Genomic DNA, 24,166 nt, shown 5'->3' with positions numbered 1-24,166 from the left:
TACTGCTAGAAGGTTCTCTAAGAGAAATAAATGCTGGTACCTTTCTGCTTCGGGCCAACGGACGAAGATGGAATGGTACAAGTTTAGTTCTGCGAGGATGGCGAACTGCAAGAACCCTGTCGACTGAGACGTAGGAACGTCAAGCGCCGGTGCTTGCGACACTGTTCTGTTGCATGACGCAGCATGAGGAAGAGCCATGTCTAGAGGTGGGAACCCCGGAGGAGAAGCAAAATAAGATCCCAAACCATGATCGCGCTGTTAAAACTCGCAAGGCGAGAAACTTCAACACTAACTCCTGTTGGGTGGAAAACAGGAGGAGGGCTACACGCGCCCGAGGGTTCAACATAGCACTGATCACGCGCTTCAACATAGCGCTGATTGCAAGCAGAGAGTTGGTCGCATGCACGAGAGTCCGAAGACTCTGTCATAATAGTAAAACTCTTTGGGGACTAGGGTCTCGAGAACCAGAATGTTCAGTGTGATTGCGTGAACCCCTAGATGTCCCCGCTTCGAGAACCCGAAGATTCAGCGTAGCGCTGGTCGCGCGAACCCTCTACACGACGAGAGTCCGTAAACTCTCTGTAATAAGAGTACAGTAAAAGTATTGATGATGAGAGTCACGAAAACCCTTAGGTTCAGCGTGTCCTGTGTTGCGAGACCCCCGAAGATTCAGTGCAACAAGAAACCGAAGTTCCTCTGTCATGAGACACCGAAGTGTCAGCATGATTAAAGGTATGAGAACCAGAGGGTTCAGCGTAGTGTTTGGCACGAGAGCCTACAGGATAAGCGATACTGACATTACGAAACCCCTAAGGGTCAATGCAGCGGGAAAAACATAGTCTCCCTGCCACGAGACCCTGAAGGGTCAGCGTGACTATAGCCACGAGAGCCCAAAGGTTCCGCATAACCTGTGTTGCAAGACCACGAAGGATTAGCGCAACAGGAAACCTTAGTTTCCTTCTCACAAGAAACCGAAGGGTCAGCTTGACTAATGTTATGAGAGCCCGAAGGTTCAGCGTAACCACCGATACGAGAGCCCAAAGGCTAAGCGTAACTGAAACCCAAAGGGTCCAAGTCGCATGAACCCAGAAGTCCAGTGTGACAAAGGCCCGAAGTCTCACCATCACTGCGAGGAGAACCAGCAGGTTCAAAAAGTTGTCTCCTCACAGCACGAGGAGAACGTCCAAGATGGAGGGGGGGGAAACCCTTCCACCCCACAGTCTTCGGCGACGAGATAGCAGAAGCAGATCTCATAGAGCTGTTGGCAATTCTTCCCGAAGGAGGGAAGCTCTCCCTGGGGGGGGGGTTAACACCCCCTCGTAAGGGAAGGTTCTCCAATCCATGGAGGCCAACCTCCTGGCAGCCCTCTATGCTCCCCATCAACAAGCCTTGTTCAAGTTGAAGGTCGGCAACGAATGCTACCTCGTAAGGTGGGCAGCTGACGAGCTGCCACAGAAAGCCCATGACATTGACCAGAACGACCAATGTCATCGGCCTTGCTTTTTACATCGCTGCTATCTGTTAGAAAAGGAAATAAAAGTTGTGATGAATTACAATTTATAACTCCGCTGTATAACATTAACTATTTGGGGAATAAGTTACCTTCCTTGTAAGAGAATTCCTCGAAAAGGAGCGGAACTATTATAAACTTTAACTCAAGTACTGAAATAAATACACTGGGGTGTTGAGGAACTGCCGGCCACCCATGCAGGGGAGGGCGGCAAGTAGGGGTGTCGTATCAACACAATGACAACTCCACCGTGAGACTGCCGGATACGTTATCATCTGTAATTAAAGTTACAAGTATTAAACAACGTAAGAGTATGTTTTTATATACACGCAATATATGCATAACATAAAAACACACGCAAAAATATAAACTAAACAGAAAAACAATCAATAAACTAAACAGGAAAACAACCAGGTCAAGTCTTTGAGGGAGAGAGAGCCATAAAGTAAAGTGGTTACTCAGCCGGGAGGTGTGAGAGAATGGGGTAGCCAGTCTACCCCACCCCCCACCCACTAACTAGCGGATGGGGTAGTTATCCCTCACTAAAATTATTATGGATCATCTTTCAGCCACACCAAACGAAATACCCCTATGAATAGCAGAGGGTTTGTATTTACGCTGGAACAAACAACAGTTTGTCTTAAAGAATGTTCCACAAATTTTATTGGAGAGTTTTCATTTCTTCCCAGTCCCTCCAACTAACAGAATGAGAATGTTTGTCAGATGAAAACATTAAGTGGGAAAGTCAACAGTTGCCTTACAAATTTAAGCAGCAATATATCAGGCTCTCCCCACATGTACATGTAGGAGCAGGTACTAAATATTGGTTTGTAATAATGGAAAGTTGCCAACATCATGCAAGAATATCTTTTAAATAAATTGTCTTGATCAATCAAGCAATAACCAAATGAACAAAGAATTGAACTAAACCAAACGTGCCTTAAGCAATAACAACTGAGCAGAGAGCATAATAGGAGAAAAGTGATGCTTTGAGTTAAGTGTAAGCTTCACTTACTATTACTACCTGTGAACTAGGGTACATCCTTTTTTGGGTTTCATGCTAATTATGCCATCATTTTTTTTTTTTTTCAAGTGCTAGAAAAGTGGGCGACCAGCAAGCAGTAGATGATATACCTATCTGGACATAAGAGATATTTTTCCTTGAACTTTTGACATCACACTTCCATAGACAAATTCTGAAATTCTTGATAGGCACTTTTTATAGCATCCCCATACAACCGTAGCAGTTATTTTGAATAGTGAATATTGTCTGACAAAATAGATCAAAACTACAGGCTTGGACTTTACAACAAATGGAACCAAGGTAGTTACCTTTGCCTTTTACTTTGAGCTCCAAAAATGCAACAGGATGAACGAAATTACATTTTATTCATCTGAAAAAACAATTCCTTCATGAAAAATAGAGTACAGTATATGAGCATCTTTTCTTGAATAAAACAGTATAATTACAAACCAAGAACACAAAATTTTCACGCAGCTACAACAAAAACACTAGGTTGCATCACTACACGCATTGGGACAAGCCAAAGCCATCGTTCTGGGGGGGAAGTTTGGAGCAAGACATGTCGTATAGGGGGGCGCAAAGTGGGGAGAATCAATTGTATCTATGGCTAATTGAAGACAAGAAATCTAGCTGGACTAGGAAACACATCAAAGAACATTGCCCTTGCCTTATCAGAAATGTATTTAACATAATTTTTTTCCAGAGACTAACTTCACAAGGGATGCTCACCTCGTCAAAAATCTACTTTTTAGCAACATAACTTTTCTGTTTCCTCAGATTAACTTTATGTAAGTGATTATTTATTAAGCCTACATTTAAGGTTAACTTATCCTGAAAATTTTACAGAATTACTGTTAGCTGTAGGAAGATCAAGTGTAGCCTATACTTTTGGCCCCTTACATTAGTTATATTTCGCTGCAAACCAGACAACGCCAAAACCTTCTGATAAGCCAAGGGAGTGTCCCTACAGTTTGCTATGTACGGCACACTATGCCTAAGAGGAATGCCAAGTATAAATTAAAAACTTACTCATTACTGGTGTTTTTAATGTCATACTTTTTCTTTGTTGTGAAATTATTTCTCTTCACAGCCTCCAATGTCAAGCATACTCAGCCTGACTTTGCATTTAGCAAGCATCTTTATGCATGGACTTTATCAGTATGAGTCCTGCAACACATACCAGTACTTTTCTGACATGACTATTTCTTAATCCTATTCATTGATTTTCAATCTGCTTGGCATCAAATCTCCCAACAAATTACTCTTAGGTAATGTGATCTTCTCATTGTATTTCAGCTGAGAATCTTAACCTCATTTAGCAAAGGTTCTTCAGAATCTTTTCTTTCTCTGTTCAGTGTCTATGTCTCTACAACAGCCCATAAATCTCTTTCCTACTCATCTTGGTTGTGGCTACTTTCCTATGATTTGAAAAATATTAAAATATTCTAGTATTTTTTCATAGATTATCTGTAGTAGAATTTGAAATAATAGCAATACAAAAATTTTAAATTGCCAAGTTAAAGCCGACATCAACAAATGAAACAAAACAAAAAGGGGACCTCTACTCTCTACGTTCCTCCCAGCCTGACAAGGGACTCAACCGAGTTCAGCTGTTACTGCTAGGGTGCCACAGCCCAAGATTTGAGATGAGAAAAATAAAAATGTCAATCCTTTGAAATAAATAAAAGGATAATGAAGGAAATATTGTGACTATTGAAGAGAGATTAAAAGGGCATAGTATCTTAGATAAATTACAGATACTTCCATAGGATATACTAAGGTTTGCAAGAGGCAGGAGATTTTTAATGCCAAAGTCTATAAAGCAAATAGTGATAAAAGAATTTAGGAGGAAAATTTTGTGATACTGACACAGGCTTTGAAGGTAATTTCTATTGTACAACTGCTATGCTGTTACAGCAACAACCTGGTTGAGATATGAGTAGTCAATGACATCTTAAAACTTTAAGAGCCACAATCTATGATAATTGTTCAAGGTCTATTAATCCACATCTGGATATGAGAACTTAAAAATGAAAATGGAAATGTGAAATCAAAATACCGAATCTTCCCACTGGGAATCATAAAAATGAGGATGTTGCAGTTACTAGGGGAAAAATATATTTGAACATATGACGACAAAGTAGAAAGAGGAGCTGTTAGTATATAATGGGGAAGGGCACAAGCAAAGACTTGGCAACACACTAAATAACGTACTTTAGCTTTGCATCCCATAACAATTAAACTACGGAAAAACAAGACCTTTTTTCATTAATATCCAAGAAGAACCATATGAGAAAAAATTGCCCAGCACTAAAGTCTATCTCTATATGTACCTACATGTGACTGATCGTTAAGTCAAAAGCCAACACAAATAATATATGAAAAACTTACCTACACAATTTCCACACATCTAACAATCTTGAAACTCACTGGAAACACTTATTCCTAAGTAAGCATTTTCACAAAAATATTAAGCAGAGGACCTAACAGCTGATTTGAAACCGAAAGAGGGCTAAGCTACACACATATTGCTCAAATATTAGTAGATTAATTGAAGAAGGGGAACTGTAACAGCATATGGAATGTCCTCAACTTATAAACTTAACCCTTTTACCCCAAAAGGACGTACTGGTACGTTTCACAAAACTCATCCCTTTACCCCCTTGGACGTACCGGTACGTCCTTGCAAAAAAATGCTATAACTTTTTTTTTTTTCATATTTTTGATAATTTTTTTTTTTTTAAATTCAGGCATTTTCCAAGAGAATGAGACCAACCTGACCTCTCTCTGACAAAATTAAGGCTGTTAGAGCAATTTAAAAAAAATATACTGCAAAATGTGCTGGGGAAAAAAAAAAACCCTTGGGGGTTAAGGGTTGGAAATTTCCAAAGAGCCTGGGGGTAAAAGGGTTAATAGGTTCAAGAAGCTGTTTTCAAGTCAAATTGTTTGCAAGTGGAGTATTATTAAATTTTTGCCCTAGGGTAGACCTACCCTGAATCCCATGCCTATGATTTCCAGCTACAAATGTCAACAAATAGGTATCATGAAATAGATATCAGGTTATGACAAATGTCATTTTGCTTAGTGTATTAACCCTTTTACCCCCGGGCTATTTGGAAATTTCCAACCCTTAACACCCAGGGGGTTATTTTTTTTTCCAGCACATTTTGCAGTATATTTTTTTCAAATTGCTCTTACAGCCTTAATTTTTGTCATAGAGAGGTCAGGTTGGTCTCATTCTCTTGGAAAATGCCTGAATTTTCTCAAAAAATTATCAAAAATATGAAAAAAAAAATTTTATAGCATTTTTTTGCAAGGACATACCAGTACGTCCATGGGGGTAAAGGGATGGCTTTTGTGAAACGTACCAGTACGTCCTTTGGGGGTAAAAGGGTTAAATGATAGGATATTGGTTTATTACGATTTTTTAATCTCCTATTTTCACTTGAATTTGTATCTTTGGATGTTTTTAAGTTGAGGACCTTTAGTTATGATAAAGCAAAAAGGAAATAATGAGAATTACTGGTGATGACAATTCACATTGTCTGATCTTCAACTCCTGGAATACTCACCACTATAAAGACATATTTGTACATATTTGAGTAGATATTTTATATTCATAGTTTTAACTTGTGAAAAATGCCAGTGACGGTAACTCGGGCACATATACTACCACCTAAGGAGAAATAAACTTAAAAGTAATTTCATAGAAATTTCTAAAATATTAAGAATAATGGAAGGTTGCTCACCAACTTACCATCTCGACAATCTTATCGTCCTCATCTATATTTTCTATGTCAAGTGCATCTATTTCCTCACTGGTCTGATCCAAAAGCTGCTGATTTGACTTTTGTATTGCAGGCAAAAAGGACTGGAGTTCATCCAGCAATGGGCTTCTTGCAATCTGAGGACGTAAAAAAAGAATAAAATTAAAATTACAAACATACATACATATACCAAGGCACTTCCCCCAATTTTGGGGGGTAGCCGACATCAACAAATGAAACAAAACAAAAAGGGGACCTCTACTCTGTACGTTCCTCCCAGCCTGACAAGGGACTCAACCGAGTTCAGCTGGTACTGCTAGGGTGCCACAGCCCACCCTCCCCCGTTATCCACCACAGATGAAGCTTCATAACGCTGAATCCCCTACTGCTGCTACCTCCGCGGTCATCTGAGGCACCGGAGGAAGCAGTAGGGCCTACCGGAACTGTGTCACAATCGCTCGCCATTCATTCCTATTTCTAGCACGCTCTCTTGCCTCTCTTACAAACAAAATTAAAACATTTAAGAGAGTAAGCCCCATTTAATACTGACCATAGTTTTCTACTGTCTTGGATTAGGGTTCTCTTGCTTGAGGGTACACTTACATGAACAATCGATTTTAATGCTGTTACTGTTCTTAAAATATTTTATTTTAATTGTTCATAACTTCTCTGGTTGTTTTTAAATTTCTTTATTCTCTTTCCTCAATAGGCCATTTCTCCATGTTAGAGCCCTTGGGCTTATAGCATCCTGCTTTTCCAAACTAGATTTGTGACTTAGCTGCTAATAATAATAATAATAATAATAATAATAATAATAATAATAATAATAATAATAATAATTGCAAGAGTGGGTTCTCAAGTCCAACATGATAAATTTAGGCATAAAAATTCATTACCCAATGTCATACACCTCACTTTTTTCATTCAGCTAACACTAGTGAACTTTCCTCCATAGGTATCAAGGATTCCTAGAGCTATTTCTACATAACAAAAGAGAAGTCAACATTTTTATCTTATTGCAAAACACTCTTATCAGTGAAATTTCTCAAGTCAAATGTACTTATCTATGGGTGTTACTAATATTTCCAAAGTAAAAGTTCTGGAGACTTAGACTTTCCAATACTAGAGATAAAACACGATTAGGGAATTAAAATGCTCAAGTTCATTACCTACAAGATGACAAATTCATAGATAATTTGTATTTTTCTTAACGATAGAAACTGTTAGCTATTTATTTAGGGGTATTACTTGCGGTGTAGCTGAAATGACAGGCCATTAAAATTTAGCGAGGGTTAACTACCTATACCGCTAGTTAGCAGGGGTAGGGGGGACCTTGCTACCGCTCCCACTCATACGCCAGTGATTTAGCTCGCTTTGCTTAGAGGTAGGACTTCATGGGGGATAGGGCTGGTGGGCAAGTTTGTATAAATACATAAGGTTTGTATCTTTAGGAAAAATACAAATTATCTACAAATCTGTCATTTGTTCCGTAACTGGAATAGAAACCTACGCTATTTATTTAGGGATGACTAACGCATTAGGAAGGGTGAACGTCCCTGCCAATCTGGCTTTTGGCTTTTACCTGGGGGCTCCTTATTCGAGTATGTTAGAACTCAAAATAAGGGGTACCTGCGCCTCGCTTATAACCTTGCTACGAAAGGTCTGCGGTCTACGCAAGCTGTGTGTCGAGATATTTAGAAGTGTGACCATCCAGGTAAAGTTATTCAGAGTCTTTAGTAGGAAAAACTGCTGTAACCAAGACTTTCCCAATACCACCTCACCCGGGTATGGGAACGCAACAGTATTAGCTTAATACTAGGTACACAAGGGAGCATGGTTTACCTGCAGTAGTTTGAGGTCAGCTTGTGCAGAGAACCCAGGGTGCTGCTTTCCCCAAGAGAGGGGAGGATGAAGAAAAGAATAAGAGCCAGTCAAACCTTTTCATCCACGCACTCTAAAACCAGGTAACAGTGTCCTCAACCTTCTCCTACTTGTCCAATAAGGAGCTTGAGGTATTAAACCAGCTGTTGTGCAGCCACCACAGGGCCGATAGAAAACGTATCGAGCCTCCTGTGGGTCACGTCTTGCAGGTAGTGGGATGTGAATGTAGTTGGTCGTTTCCACACCCCAGCCTAAAGAACTTGCGTCACTGAGAAGTTACTCTTAAATGTCAGGGATGTAGCTAAGCATGACATTATGAGCTCTGGGGCGACATGAAGGAGGAGGGTCTGGATTCAGTGCATGATCTATGACCTTGTGAATCCATGCTGAGATTGTGTTCTAAGTGACCCTCCTCTTGGTTCTTTCTGTGCTGATGAAGAGTGCAGGCACACGAGGACGGGCTGCAGTTGTTCTCTTAGGGTACAGCCTCAAACTCCTCACTGGGCAGAGTAAGAGATGATCAGGGTCATCTATTACAGAACAAAGACTCGAAATCTGGAAGGAGTTGAATCAAGGATCGGCTACTCCTGGCTTCCGAGTCTTAGCAATAAACTCGGGGACGAAGCTGAACGTTACCTCTCCTCATCACCTTGAATAGGCGATGTCGTACGAGAGACCATGAAGTTCACCGACTCGCTTGGCCGAAGCCAAAGCTAGCAGAAACACCATCTTCCAAATTAGATGGCGATCTGTTGCCTGGCGTAATGGTTCATAGGGAGGTCTCCTAAGAGACCCGAGAACTCGAACCACGTTCCATGGGGGAGGTCTCACTTCAGACTGAGGACAGGTAAGTTCATGCCTCCGTAAGAGTAAGGAAACTTCTAGCAATGAAGAAATGTCTATTCCGCTCAGTCTAAAGGCGAGGCTTAAGGCCGAGCGATAGCCTTTTACTGCCGAGACTGACAGGCACATTTCTTCCCGCAAATACACGAGGAACTCCGCTATTGCTGGAATAGTGCCATTGAGAGAGAGATACCCCTTCCACAACACCAACCACAGAAGACCTTCCATTTTACCTGGTAAACTGCTGCTGATGACTTTCGCATGTGTCCAGATATCCTGATTGCAACTTGTTGCAAAAATCCTCTGAGAGGAGATACTGGATAGTCTCCAGGCGTGAACATTGTGGAATATGTTGCCATGTGGCTGTTTGAGTAGCTCATGTCGTGTAGGGAGTTCTCTTGGAGACTCCGTCAGGAGTTGCAGAAAGTCCAGAAAACATTCCGTGTGATGCCATAGCGGAGCTATGAGGGTCATTGAGAGGTTGACTGATGTTCTGGCTTTGAGGAGTACCTCCTCATCAGACAGAACGGGGGAAAGATGTAAACGTGATGTTTTCCCACCATTGTTGAAATGCATCTTGCCAGCGAGCCTTGGGGTCTGGGACTGAGGAACAGTATAATGGGACCCTGAAGTTATGGGCCATTGTAAAGAGGTCCACTGTCGGAGAACCCAACAAAGTCAGGACCTTGTTGGCTACTAGATGATCCAAAGACCACTCGATACTCACTATCCGATAGAGGTATCGAGCGAATCTCGGCCCATCTCAGAATCTCTACTGCTAGATGGGATAGGGCTGCGCAAAAGTACCTCCTTGCTGGTTGACGTAAGCCATTACTGTGGTGTTGTCGCTCATTTCCACCCCTGAGTAGCCCGCCAGGAACTGTTGAAGGGCCAGAAAGACGGCCTTCCTCTCTAGGAGGTTGATGTGGAGGTACTCATCTGACCAGAGCCCTAAGGTCGTGTGGGGCAACACGTGAGCCCCCCACCCTTTTATTATTATTATCCAAGCTATAACCCTTGTTGGAAAAGCAAGATGCTATAAGCCCAAGGGCTCCAATAGGGAAAAATAGCCCAGTGAGTTAAGGAAATAAGGAAATAAATAAATGATGAGAACAAATTAACAATAAATCATTCTAGAAAAGCAGTAACAACGTCAAAACAGATATGTCATATATAAACTATAAAAAGACTTCAAGAAAGTAGACTGAGGTGGTATGGTCATGTCATGAGAAGAGATGAACAGTATATTGGGAGGAGGGTGATGGAAATGGAGGTACAGGGAACGAGAAGGAGAGGGAAACCAAAGCGAAGGTTGATGGACTGTATCAAGGATGACCTTCGATCAAAGGGATTAACCAGTGATGAAGTGTGGGACAGAGGTAGATGGAGAAAGCTAGTCAAAACCATGGACCCCACATAAAAGTGGGAAAAGATGCAGACAAAGAAGAAGAAGAAACTATAAAAAGACTTCTGTCAGCCTGTTCAACATAAAAATATTTGCTGAAACTTTGAACTTTTGAAGTTCTACTGATTCAACTACCCGATAAGGAAGATCATTCCACAACTTGGTCACAGCTGGAATAAAACTTCTAGAATATTGTGAAGTATTAGCCTCATGATGGAGAAGGCCTGGCTATTAGAATTAACTGCTTGCCTTGTATTACAAACAGGATGGAATTTGAAGCGTCTGAGAACAGCATCAAATCCGGGGGGAGGACGACAAGATCTACTCCCTTTCATAGATTCTCGTCTGCCACCCACCACTCGAAGTCTGGGGAATCGTGAGCCTGATTCCACCAGGACTTGAGTCGCCACTGGAGAGGTCTCATCCTGAGGCGACAGTTGGTAACTAGACGGGCCAGTGACGAAAGGTGACCAAGGAGACATAACCATGCCTGGGATGGTAGTTCTTGTCTGAGAAAGGATCTTGCGACCTTTCTCAACCTTGCTATTCTATCGTCTAGTGGAAAATCTTTGTGGAGATCTATTATCATGCCTAGGTATACCAGTCTCTGTGTAGGAAGCAGGGAGGACTTCTCGAGGTTTACCATGATCCCTAGATCTTGGCAAAGCCTCGGAAGTTTGTCTCGATGTTGAAGAAGTGTTGACACAGAGTCTGCTAGGATTAGCCACTCGTCCAGATAACGAAGGAGACGGATCCCAATCATGTGTGCCCAAGATGACACTAAAGCAAACACACTGATGAAAGCTTGAGGTGCAGTGGAAAGACCGAAGCACATCACCTCGAACTGGTATTTCCTGTTGTCTAAGCTGAATCTTAAGCACTTCCTTGAAGAAAGATGGACTGTGATCTGAAAGTACACATCCTTTAGGTCCAGTGTGCACATGAAGTCCCCTGGTCTTACCGCTAGTCTGACCGTGTCTGCTGTCTCCATGCTGAACAGAGTTTGTTTGATAAACTTGTTCAGAGGTGAGAGGCCGAAGACTGGTCTCCAGCCTCCAGACACCTTTTTCACAAGAAAGAGTCGACTGAAGAACCCTGGGGACCCATCGAGGACATTCTGGAGAGCGCCCTTCTTCAACATGGTCTGGACTTCTGCCCGAAGGTCCAGCCCCTTTGCTGATCCCATGGCAAAGGAGTCTATAGACACTGGATTTCTGGTCAGGGGAAAGAGAGATGTTATGAACGGGATGCGATACCCTAGACGAATCACAGATTGTCCAGGGTTTGGCCCCGAGTTGCTTCCATCTGTCCCAGCAACTTTGTAGGCATCCCCCCTACTGGTGGACAAGCAGGGGTAGTGCCTATCCTAGTGCTTGCGGCCTTGGCCGCTCCCTCTAGGATATTTTCCTCCCTTAAAGGACTTGGTGCCTTTCCTTTCCTTGGCAGGAAAGGGCTTCTTAGACACTGTGGTCTTTGCTGCTATCTTGTTCGTCGTGGTCTTGGCTAGAAGGGACTGCTGAGGAGCTGGTGGTTTATAGGGCTTGGAAGTTAAAGCCCTATGGAGGAGAGAGTCCTGATGGGATTTCCTCCATCTCTCAGCAGCATGTTCCATATCCTTAGGCTCGAATAGATAGGCTCCCTCTAGAGACGAATATCTGAGCCTAGCGATCTCGGCATTTGGGACTTGTTGATGGAACCTCTCAGACACCGCAACCCGATGTTTCAGGATGGCATTCGCCCACAAGTTCGAAACTCGATCGTGCGAGTGCCTGAGAACAGGAAAGTCTCCATTGCCTTCCTGGTACGTTCCTTGGAGAAATCCTCAGTCCGTACAAGGATTCTCTAGGTCCCTAACCAGACATCAAGCTATGAAGTAGCCTGCATGACGTACTTCGTGACCTTTTCCTGGTTAAGGATCTCGGTTGCCGAGAAAGAGACCTGTCGATTGGACACTCTTGGTGAGCTCTTCCAAGGAGGGATGGAGAGGAGGACCTGGTCCAGGCTCCTCCAGAATATCAAAATACCTCCTCTGTTGGACACGAGGAGGTGGGAGAAGGTTATTAGTAGAGCCGGAACGATGGAAGAAGGCATGTTCGGAGAGCTGCAGGGTGATCTTAGCCCTGGCATCTTTCAGCCCTTGAGACCAGGACAAGGCTGCACTGGTCTTTGAGGGTTTCTGGGTGCCAAAGACACGGTCTAAGACCGTGTCCTTGCCTTCCCGTGAGGTTATCTGTGGGTCGGTAAACCCACTGAGAACCCTTATGAGAGTCAGAACCTGCCAGAATGCATGTTCTGACTCTTCTTGCTCTCCTTCTGACGTTGAACTTGCAGCAAAGTCTCCTTCCTCCATCCCTGAGAGCTCTTCTTGGGGTGGGTCGCGGACAACCGTTGAGTGACTTAGAGAAGTCCTAGAAGAGGACTTTGGAAGTCTTGGAGCCCTTGAACTCCTTCCAAGAAAGGAGGTAGGCCTCCAGCATAGAAGGCCGAGATGTCGTGTCACTCCTGATTTCTATTGGTGGTGGGGAACTCTCCGTGTGAGGGGAGGCTTCCTCCAAAGGTGGAAGAGAGGAGATCCTTTCCTCATGCAACTCCCTCAACAGAGGTGAGGTAGGAGATTATCCCGAGGAAGATGCAGGAGGAGCTGGCATTGATGGTCTAACCGGACTCAGCTTTACCCTCGAGGAAGTGACCGCGTCTGAGTTCCTTGCAGAGGGTCTGCTGGAGCTGCAAGATGCTTCGAAGAACGGCCAGACAGAACAGGATTGAAGGCCTGTACCACTGCCCTGACCATAGCACTGAACCATGGCTGTTTGACTGACGCGGAGCACAGACAATTCAGCGCAAAGACACTTAAAAAGGAAATGATAAACAAAAACACCAAAAGTGAATTTAGTAGTTAAGTCTTTAAACATTTATTCTTATTTCAATAATGTTCCTTCAAAATGAGAAAGAATATTATTAAATTTTCAGACAGTAGCCCAGATGGAGCGAATTCTTTCAGAAAAAATTGTGAGCAAATAATTCTAAATGGATTCTTTTATCGCTAAGACAGAAAGCTTGCCAGTGAAAAGGAGTCGAGGCGATGCGTTGATGAAAAATGTAAAGGTGGCTCTTCTGGAAAACAGTGACTGAACATTATCATGTGCTTCAACCTGCAGTAGCTGACGTGAAGAAAATACTATCAAATTAGAGAGAGAGAGAGCTGGTTCTTAAAATGACATACCAAGAAGAATTATTCAAGAAACTTGTGTTGGCTTGAGCACTGAACCAACTGTTCTTCTCCCAATGTATACGTCAATACAGCAAAATACTGTGTACTGTACAACGCAACAGACGAAAAGAGGGACAAGCAATTCCAGCTCCTACTACAGTGGCCGATATTGAGATAGCCGAATGGTTATGCACAACAAACAATGGAGATAATTTTTTGGGCTACGATTCTGGTGTAGATGATCATGATTGACTTTTTGTATTTTATACCTCGGAAAATTTAAAACTGCTGAAAGAAAATGGAGTTTTTATGATAAAACAAAGTTTTATGAATACTTACCTAGCAGTTATATATATATAGCTGAGTCTCTGACTGCGGCAGAATTTAATCGAAAATCGCGGCAACCGCCTTGTGGTGGTTGTGTGGTTAGATGGTTAACAACCCTTACAGGGTGGTACTTGGAATCATTCCCATTTTCTGTTCCTCAGATTATCTTTGCCCGACCTGTCTCCTGAGGGGAGGTGGGTGGGCTTTAATATATATATATAACTGCCAGGTAAGTATTCATAAAACTGTTTTATCATAAAAACTCCATTTTTATGAATAGAACTTACCTGGCAGTTATATATATATAGCTGATTCACACATTTGGAGGAGGGAAACAGACAGAAAAAACATAGTTGGGGAAACAACAAAAGAGTTGTAGGAGAACAAACACCTTGATTCCTTACCTGCTAAGGTAGCTGACTTCAAAGGTAACTGCCTCTAGAGTCGCTTTCCCTTAGGAGTGTTCAGCCAGGAGTAGACCTGCTACGCTGCAAACAACTCAATCGAGTCTGTCAAAGGGGTAGGACCAACAACTTGACTAGACTTCAGAAAACTACCTTCCCATATAAAAAAACCTGCAACCTTACTAAAGCTAACCATCTAACCTTGCAGAAATAGATATAAACTATCTATCTGGACTGAGGGAACCGTACCACAGGACGAGGACCTCAGACAACCATAAAAAAAACACAACCATAAAAAAAACACAAACTCATATACAAGTACATAAACTAAGGTTGAGTGGGGGTAGTAACTCCTTTGCCTAATACAGAAGCCGCAGCTACGTATGGGCCCAAGGTATAACACTTGTCATAGTCCACTCTTATCTCTCTGAGGTAATGAGAAGCGAAGACAGAGTTGCTCCTCCAGAACGTTGCGTCCATGATCTGCTTAACTGACATATTTTTCCGGTATGCCAGCGAAGCAGCAATGGCCCTTACTTCGTGAGCCCGTACTTTTAACAGGGCGAAGTTTTCTTCCTCACAAAAGAGGTGGGCTTCCCTAATAGTTTCCCTCAGGAAAAAGGACAAAGCATTCTTTGACAGGGGTTTTTGAGGATCCTTCACTGAACACCATAAGGAGTTGGAAGCACCCCTCACGCTCTTAGTGTGGGCCAAATAAGCCTTGAGAGCCCTAACTGGGCAGAGGAGGCTTTCCTGTTCCTGACCTACTAGATTCGTGAGGTTAGGGACTTCAAAAGTCCTAGGCCAGGGTTTCGAAGGGTTCTCATTCTTGGCGAGAAAGTCGAACCTCAAGGAACAAACCGCTCCATTTAGGGTGAAGCCTACACGCTTCTCGATTGCCTGGACCTCGCTGATCCTCCTGGCAGTCGCTAGAGACAAAAGGAAGAGGGTTTTCTTAGTCACATCTCGCAGAGAAGCTTGCGAGATAGGCTCAAACTTCCTGGAGCACAAAAACTTAAGCACCACATCCAGGTTCCAAGAAGGGGGCCTTAAGTGCACCTGCTTCGTTGTCTCAAAAGACATAATGAGGTCCTACAAGTCCTTATTCTAAGATAACTCTAAGCCTCTATGCCTAAAGACGGTTGAGAGCATGCTCCTGTATCCTTTAATGGTAGATACAGCCAGGTTAGCATCCTGCCTGAGGTACAAAAGAAAGTCTGCAATCTGGCTCAGAGAGGTAGAGGACGAGGAAACCTTGCGCCTCCTGCACCAAGCTCTAAAGGTCTCCCACTTTGACTGGTAGACTCTTTGTGAAGAGATCCTCCTTGCCCTGGCAATAGCTTTCGCCGCTTGTGCCGAAAAGCCTCGAGATCTAACGAGCTTCTCGACAGTCTGAAGGCAGTCAGATTGAGAGCGAGGGGGTTTTGGTGAAATCTCTCGAAGTGGGGTTGTCTGAGAAGATCTGGACTTGCCGGGAGTCTTCTTGGAAAGTCCATCAGTAACCCTACCACTTCGGTGAACCATTCCCTCGCAGGCCAGAATGGAGCCACTAGGGTCATTCGTCCCGAATCGAGGAGAGCGAACTTCCTGACAACCAGATTGATGATCTTGAACGGGGGAAAGGCATACATGTCCAGCCCCGTCCAATCCATCAAGAAGGCGTCCACTGCAACAGCTTCCTCGTCCGGGACTAGGGAGCAGTACTTGGGGATCCTCTTGTTTAGACCGGAGGCGAAAAGGTCTATTACTGGTCTGCCCCACAACTTCCAGAGGCTCCGACAGACATGCGGGTTGAGAGTCCACTCTGTAGGAAGGACCTGTCCCCTCCTGCTGAGCATGTCTGCCCTGATGTTTCTCTGCCCTTGAACAACCCTTGTCAACAGCTAGGTCTCGTTCTCGTTCGCCCAGAGAAGCTCTCTCGCAGTTGAGAACAGGGAGAGGGAGCGAGTTCCCCCTTGCTTCCTTATGTACGCGAGAGCTGTGGTGTTGTCGGAATTGATCTCCAGTCTTTCCCGAGACCGAGGTTTTGAAGGCCTTGAGCCCTAACAAAATGGCCATCAATTCCTTCCTGTTGATATGCCAACTGACCTGACTCCCTTCCCAAATACCTGAGACCTCTTTGTTCCCTAGTGTTGCTCCCCAGCCTGACTCGGACGCGTCTGAGAATAACACTAGGTCGGGGTTCTTCTTGAACAAAGAGATCCCTTTTCCCAACAGAGCTGGGTCCAGCCACCACATTAAAAGATCCTTGATCTCTGTTGGAATGGGAAAAGAAAAAGTGTCCTCCTGGATCTTTCTGTTCCAAACCTTTGCGAGGAAGTGTTGCAGAGGCCTTAGGTACAGTCTCCCCAAAGGGACAAACTGCTCCAGGGAGGATAGAGTTCCCAGCAGACTCATCCACTCCTTCGCTGAGCATTCCTGCTTCCTCAAAAAGTCTTTGACTTTGTCCAGGCACCTGGTCTGCCTCTCCTGGGAGGGAGAAGCCTGAAAAAGAACTGAATTCAGAACTATCCCCAAATAGAGAATAGTCTGATTCGGCTCGGTCTGAGACTTCCCCCAGTTGACGATGAGTCCCAGGTCCTGAGTGATCGTATAAGTTTTCATTAGGTCCTCCAGACATTTCTCTTTCGACTGAGACCGGATCAGCCAGTCGTCTAGATAGAAGGAGACCCTTATCCCCTCCTGGTGTAACCAGCCTGCCACATTCGCCATAAGTCTGGTGAAGACTTGGGGAGCTGTGCTGAGACCGAAGCAAAGTGCTCTGAACTGGAAGCACTTGCCCTGGAACACAAACCTCAGATATCTCCTCGAAGACGGATGAATGGGGACGTGAAAATAAGCGTCCTGCAGGTCGAGAGAAAGCATCCAGTCTCCTGGACGAACTGCAGCCAGCACTGACTGAGTCGTCTCCATGGAGAACTTTGTTTTCTCCACGAAGGCGTTCAGAGAGCTGACATCCAGGACTGGTCTCCATCCACCCGAGTTCTTGGGAACCAGAAACAGGCGATTGTAAAAGCCTGGTGAGGCGAGGTCTTGAACTGGCTCTATTGCTCCCTTGACCAACATCTGGTCGACTAGCTCCAGAAGAGCCTCTCGTTTCCCCGCGTCGGTGTACTGAGCCACTAAGGCCAGGGGAGAGTCTGAGAGAGGTGGTTTCTTTAAAAAGGGGATCTTGTAACCTTCCTTGACGACTGAGAGGGACCAGGTGTCCGCCCCTCTCCTTTCCCAAGACTGCCAAAAACGAGACAGTCTTGCCCCTACTGGTGTCTGGAGGACTTCCATCTCATTTTTTGGACCGGGGCCTAAACGCACCCCTGCTGGTCCTTGGCCCTGACTCTTGTCTTCTCCCCCTAAAATCCGCTCTCGAGGAGATCCTGCCCCGAAAGGGCTGTTGAAACTTCTTCTCCTCCTTCTTCAGAGGAGCAGGAGCAACAGGTAAGGTCTTTCTAGCCGACCGAGACAAAAGGTCCTGAGTAGCCTTCTGAGCCAGAGAAAGGGAGATATCTCTGACCAGAGCTTCAGGAAAAAGATGACGAGAAAAAGGGGCGTAAAGCAGCTCCGACTTCTGGGCAACAGTCACAGATCTAGAGGTGAAGGAGCACAAAAGGGCCCTCTTTTTTAAGACCCCTGCTGAGAAAAGCGAAGCCAATTCATTAGCTCCATCCCTCAGAGCTTTGTCCATGCAAGACATGATACTCGTCAGGTCCTTCGTGTCCTCCAGGAGTTCAGACTTCCTGGCCAGAGTCCCGAGAGACCAGTCCAGGAAGCTGAAAACCTCGAAAACCCTGAAAATTCCCTTGACGAGGTGATCAAGCTCCGACATGGACCACATCACCTTGGCAGAGTTTAAAGCATGCCTTCTTGCTGAGTCCACAAGAGCCGAGAAGTCACCTTGGGAGGAGGAAGGCACTCCTAACCCCAAAGGTTCCCCTGTCTCATACCACATACCGGCCTTGGAAGCGAGCCGGGACGGTGGAAAAGAAAAGGTGGTCTTGACAGCTTGTCTCCGTTCCTTCATCCAATCATCCACTTTGGTGAGAGCTTTCCTGGCCGAAATTGAAAGTTTCATTTAGATGAAGGCCGAAGACTTAGTAGCTTTCTTCCTGGTAAATTGAGACTGAGGAGAACGAGGGGCCGAAGGTTGAAATTCCTCCCCATAAAGTTCCAAAAGAGAGCGAGAAAGAACCTTGTAATCGCTAGAAGAGTCGGCAGGTTTTTCTTCCTCTTCCAAAATATCTTCGAGGTCCTGCTCAAGGATAACATCCCGAAGAGTTGGGCTGCCAGCAGTCTGGCAGCGAGAGCTGTTTGAATCCTGGCGCCGAGCGCCACTAACATCCAGTCGGCGAGAGGCGGTATCGTCACGATGACGAGCAGCGGTATCGTCACAATGACGAGAGGCAGTATCGTCACGATGACAAGAAACGGAAGCGTCCTGAAGATGCAGGCTGCCGTCGCCTTGAAAATGCAGACTGCATTCATCCTGTTTCCTAAGAAACGAGGCAGTAACGTCCAGGCGTTTCGAAAGGGAAACGGAATCGTCACGGCGCCGAGAACGAGAGGCAGTATCGTCCTGGCGGCGGGAAGGGGGAAGGAAATTCCTGGCAGCGTGCCGATGAAGAGGGTGTACGTTGTCGTACGGCCGACGAAGTGCGCAGAGGTTTCTTGGGAGAGATACTAAAATCTCTCTTAGAAGAAGATCTCTTAACAGGCAAAGAGACGTCCTTACGTCTGATGGACTGAGAAGGGTGGCTGAAAGCTTTAACTAACGATGAAAGTTGTTCCTGCATAACAACCATGAAAGCTTTAGCAACCTCCGCTGGCTCTCACGGTGCCGAAGACGGCAGTTGTCGTACGGCTTGACTGGGAGCGCTGGCAGAAGAAGCAGGGAGTCTAGCAGGATTAACTGGGCTAAGGACTCTCTGTTTCGCCCTTTTAACAGGAACATCGAAATCGTCTTCCAAAGGATCAGGGTCTCTGCTACTCGAACCGGGAGAGGGAGAACGAGACTGCACGTCTCGGTTCCACCCTCTCTTCATTGGTCTTGATTCGTAACGCCAATTACGTCTGGGAGAACGATCAGGCGAAGACACAAACGTATCCGACACGCCTTTCCTACGGCGGTCAAGAGCAGCCTGTGAAATCGCAATAGGACTGTCTGAGGCGACGACTGACCGAGGATAAGCACCTCTCACCCCCTTTCGGCTTTCGACGTACCTTCTCCCTTGGTCCTGGGAGCTTGGTAGAGGTCTAGACCTAGGGGTATGACAGATTCGATCAGTCGCCACCTCCACTGCACTTTCACAAGCACTAATTTCACCAACACCCTTACCTTTAAAGGCCTCCAACTGTGCTTTAATGGCCTCCAATTCAGCAGCTAATTTAGCATACCCAGGGTCATCCGTAGGCACAGGTCCTGTAGAAGGGGCAGGAGTCACTACATTTGGGGAAGGAATACCTTCCAAAGGGGATACAAGCAAAGGGTCAATAGATAAATCTAAGCTAGGCTCACTAGCAGACTTTGACTTTGATTTAGCTCTTCTAACTCTATCAATCTCGAGTTTGCGCACATAGCGCTGCATAGCTAACCAATCATTATCACTTAAAACCTTGCATTCCTTGCACTTATTATCTAAAGCACATTCAAACCCCCTGCAACCCATACAGATAGTGTGAGGGTCAACCGAAAGTTTCGGCAACCTCACCTTGCAAATATCATTCGCACAAACACGATAATGAATTTTCTCACTCATGATAATAAAGGAAAAAAAGACAAAAAACAAAAACAACACGATTGCCAAATCCCAACACAGTGTACTTCACCAAAAACGAAGTCCAAAAAGGCGATGAAGGGAAAGCGATCCGAAAAACTCTGAAAGGCAGACCAACGATGTTGTCGATCCGGCCGGCAGAGATAATCTGAGGAACAGAAAATGGGAATGATTCCAAGTACAGTACCACCCTGTAAGGGTTGTTAACCATCTAACCACACAACCACCATAAGGCGGTTGCCGCGATTTTCGATTAAATTCTGCCGCAGTCAGAGACTCGGCTATATATATATAACTGCCAGGTAAGTTCTATTCATAAAAATAAGCACTGGTGTGCTGTTGGCACTTTCGAAGTGGCACCCAATCTCTTCTATCAAGTTCATGTTATAAACACAATAAGAGGTCGTGTTTATCCAATGTTCTATGCATTGCTGCAGAATAAAATTCAAGAAACATACAAAAGACTTTAGATGTGCTTCTTTATTTGGAACCTGGTATACGACCCGATACGACCTCTAAGGCAAAGCGGCGGGCAAGCTCTGCGATGGAGACACTCTCTAGGGGCCATTCGATTTGCAAGCTGACCATGAGCAGCATCGGTCCTCCGAAGAGGAGTCTCTATATGAGAGAACTCCTCCGCGGGGAAGAAACACTCGCAAGAGAGAGACATAGGACTAAGTTTCCCCCTAAAAGGATGATCGGGAACAGGGGAAACTAAGTCGGCAGCAACAGCTGGAGAGTCTGGAAGGGTAGGGGCATCGGCAAAAACCACAGAAGACACCTCTGACACCACGACGTCAATGAGCGCAAGAGGATCTACATACGAAGTCAATGACGATGGCTTCACACTTGCACCCCGGAGGATGAGCTGCAGCAAGGAGTCCTTGGAGGGCGGATCCAGAAGCCCCAAGGAAGACCATACCTGTAAAACAGAAGACATAGACAAGGCGTCACCCAGGGAGAGAGGTGGGGCGTCTTCTCTAGGGGAAACAGCACCATCTCTCGAGGACCGGAGCTGGCCGCAATTAAAAGGGTGTACGCTACTATTCGACGGTCTCTCGGAAAAGACCAAACAAGTAGGAGCTTCGGAGGAAAGTCGGGAGACGGAAGAAGAGGCCTTGGGTTTTTCCCCCTTCGAAGGAATCTTTGAAAGAGAAATATCCCAAACCTCTCCCACTGGGAGGCAGACCACTTCCGACACTCACTACACTGGTTGTTTCTATCACACCATTGACCTCTGAAGACGGAATAGTGGCGATCGGTCTCCTCTGCCGACGTGTAGGTTCCGCAGGGCCATCGATCGATTCCAGGGTAGGTGCGCATGGTCACAGAAGTCAACACACATATATTAACACAAAGAAAAAGCACAAAAGAATCAATGGCAGTCCAAAAATAACGGCGAAGGACGAGGAACGGCAACGACAGTACACTATTCGAGCCAAAAGCAAACCGAGCTAAATCACCGGTGTGTGAGTGCGAGTGCAAGCGGTAGCAAGCTACCCTCACCCCTACCCCTGCTAACTAGCAGTATGAGTAGTTAACCCTCGCTAAATTTTAACGGCTCATCATTTCAGCTACGCCGAAAGTAATACCCCTAAATAAATGGCGTAGGTTTGTATTCCAGTTACGGAAGAAATTTTATTTAAACTTATCTTACTGAAAATTTTTCAATTATTATTAATACTATTATTAATATTACAGAAGTAGTGGACCTATAATGTAACTAGACCATTGAATCATTATTCTTGACAATCAGGGCTTGCCAAAAACCTATACATTTTCTAGGATGAAGTGCAAATGACAGCATGGAGAAGTTTATGAAGTTGGATTTCAGTTCAGAAGTGTCGACAGTATCCCTTACAAAGCACATTCAGATGGATCCTGCTACTAAGAACACTTTTCAGTTAATGTGCAATAACGTATGTTATAAAAGGAAAATGGGAATAGTAGGGATAAAAGTTTTACATGAATGCATTCAGATTTTATATCAAAAGCAGTAAGTTTTTATGTCTAATGCTCCCTCTGAGGGGTTCGAAGTGTATTGTGCTCTATCTATTCGAAAGCAGGTTGACAAACCGTGAAAAGGCACAGCCCCGGGAAGACTAGAATGAAAGGCATGGACAAAGAACAGTTTTTGCACTCCAAAACAAATCAACTACTTGCCTTGAATGTCTTTGGTCCATCAGTTTTTGGTTGGGGAGGCTGTTTTTTCAGTAATGACTCCACCACAGACCTGGAACCTGAAAGTAAGAGATAAACTTGAAAACTTTGAATGAAAAGTTTTTAACATTAACAAATTGAATTTTAAAACTACCCAAAAACTAGACACAATAACTAAAATAATTCATTTAATTTCTTATGCTGGCTACGTTAGGACTATATAACTACGCAAGTAGACATATGGATACACAAAAAAGAAAAATGAAAGACACTTGGTAAGGTGTGACATGCAGAAAAACAAAGACCTGCAAAAGAAAGCAGAAAGCTCTGAAACTCAAAGAAGGCAGAAAACCGGACACAAGAGAGTGGAGAGAGCTTATTTCCTATCTAAAATCACAAAGGGAGGAACTACAGTAGATGACGAGTGTCCTAACAATGATTATATTGTACAGTCTATAGAAATACTGTTTTCAAAAATAGGAAAATTTTCAACTGGCCTGTGTATGACCTTTCTCCTTTAAACAATGTGTTTTTTTACACTAATAACTGTGGTTACAATTTAATTATATAATAAAGGGGTTCAAAGGGATTATGCTAGTATAATAATACCTTAAAAACCTGATTGGGTTTATGTCAGTACAGTACATTTTTTTCAGTAAGTAAATGCTGTTAACAACTTGAAAAATATAATGTTAATTAGAATGTAGAAAAGAAAACAATTCTATCAAAGTTTTCGCAAAATTTTGAAGGAAACGACAAACGGATTTCTAGCTCCTTGTGTTCATAAGATTTTATAAGAAAACTCATAAATGTAACTAGGCTTCCTCTCTTTCAGATATTTATCCCTCCACGAATGCCTTCTAAACTAAGTACTGTACTACACCACCATCAAACCTCAAAAATTTAATGCTAGAAAGATATCAATTCATCGATATACAATATATTGTTAGTTTCTATTGGAAACATCCCTGCCTTGCAATCCATTGGACAGATGTTCGAGACTAGCATAAGCTTGATAGTTTCTAGTAGTTTGTAAGCTCACCATCTTGGTGAGCTAGGGATGGGAGGTTTTTGGGAGGAGCCTATAGATCTACCCAACTCTCCCAGGTCCTAGTTTAATGGAGAGGGGGAGTCAGGCACTGACTATTTGTATACATGGTCCATCTCTAAGTCATTGTCACAGTCTCTAGCCTTTGCCATTCATGAGCACCCTATAAACACGTTACGACTTCCTCCCATAGAGTGGTGTAAGACTGATTTTGTGGAAGGGCGAGATGGCCAAGCAGGTGTACGAATTAGCCATAGTAAAAAGAATGCTGAACAAAGAGTACTGTATACTATAGCATACAACTTCATAATATTTTCAGAATTTAGTAATTGGTCAACATTATTGTGCAAGTGTTTGTTCACAATGGTACATCTAGAACTCGTGATTCCTGATTAATGTAGGGCAAAAAAAGCCAACCCAAACACTCAGATGACCTATTTAAGATTTTCAAAGTGATATGGCACTTCGAGTCAGGTTAGGATGCAGCGCCAATCCTTAACGGCTCTTCCAGCCGTGGAGTTATTTACTCAATACAATCCCAGAAAGCAGAATGTTCTTACCAAAAAAATTAGTCACTGGGGGTCAAATGACAGACGGAGTGATCCCTTCATCCTGACATAACAGTCGAACATGAGGAAACAAAAAAAAGCAGTCATTGAATCTGGTCTAGGCAATATTCAATGTAACAATGAAAGTACTTGCTGTAGGTACATGAAAAGACACATTTAACTCATACCAGTATTTCTGGGCTCCGACCCGTGCCGCCCAGTGAAATGCTCCTTTAGCACCATTTCTAAGGTATATAACTGCTATATATT

General features: G+C 44.1%; 1 protein-coding gene across 1 annotated transcript in view; it reads right to left on the bottom strand.

Moving 5' to 3' along the window:
• Positions 1 to 24,166, bottom strand: part of LOC137622248 (NOP protein chaperone 1-like) — a 43,475-nt gene that overhangs the window by 4,130 nt on the left and 15,179 nt on the right. The window contains exons 2-3 of the mRNA XM_068352759.1: positions 22,304 to 22,380; positions 6,292 to 6,438 (exon numbers count right to left, since the gene is read on the bottom strand). Of these exons, the coding sequence (XP_068208860.1) occupies positions 6,292 to 6,438; positions 22,304 to 22,380 (224 nt within the window). The remainder of the gene's footprint in view (positions 1 to 6,291; positions 6,439 to 22,303; positions 22,381 to 24,166) is intronic.

Source organism: Palaemon carinicauda, chromosome 29, assembly GCF_036898095.1.
Source record: "Palaemon carinicauda isolate YSFRI2023 chromosome 29, ASM3689809v2, whole genome shotgun sequence".
In the NCBI taxonomy this organism is placed as follows: domain Eukaryota; kingdom Metazoa; phylum Arthropoda; class Malacostraca; order Decapoda; family Palaemonidae; genus Palaemon; species Palaemon carinicauda.
The sequence above is the reverse complement of the archived record's forward strand: the minus strand, read 5'-3'. Positions and strand labels throughout refer to the sequence as shown.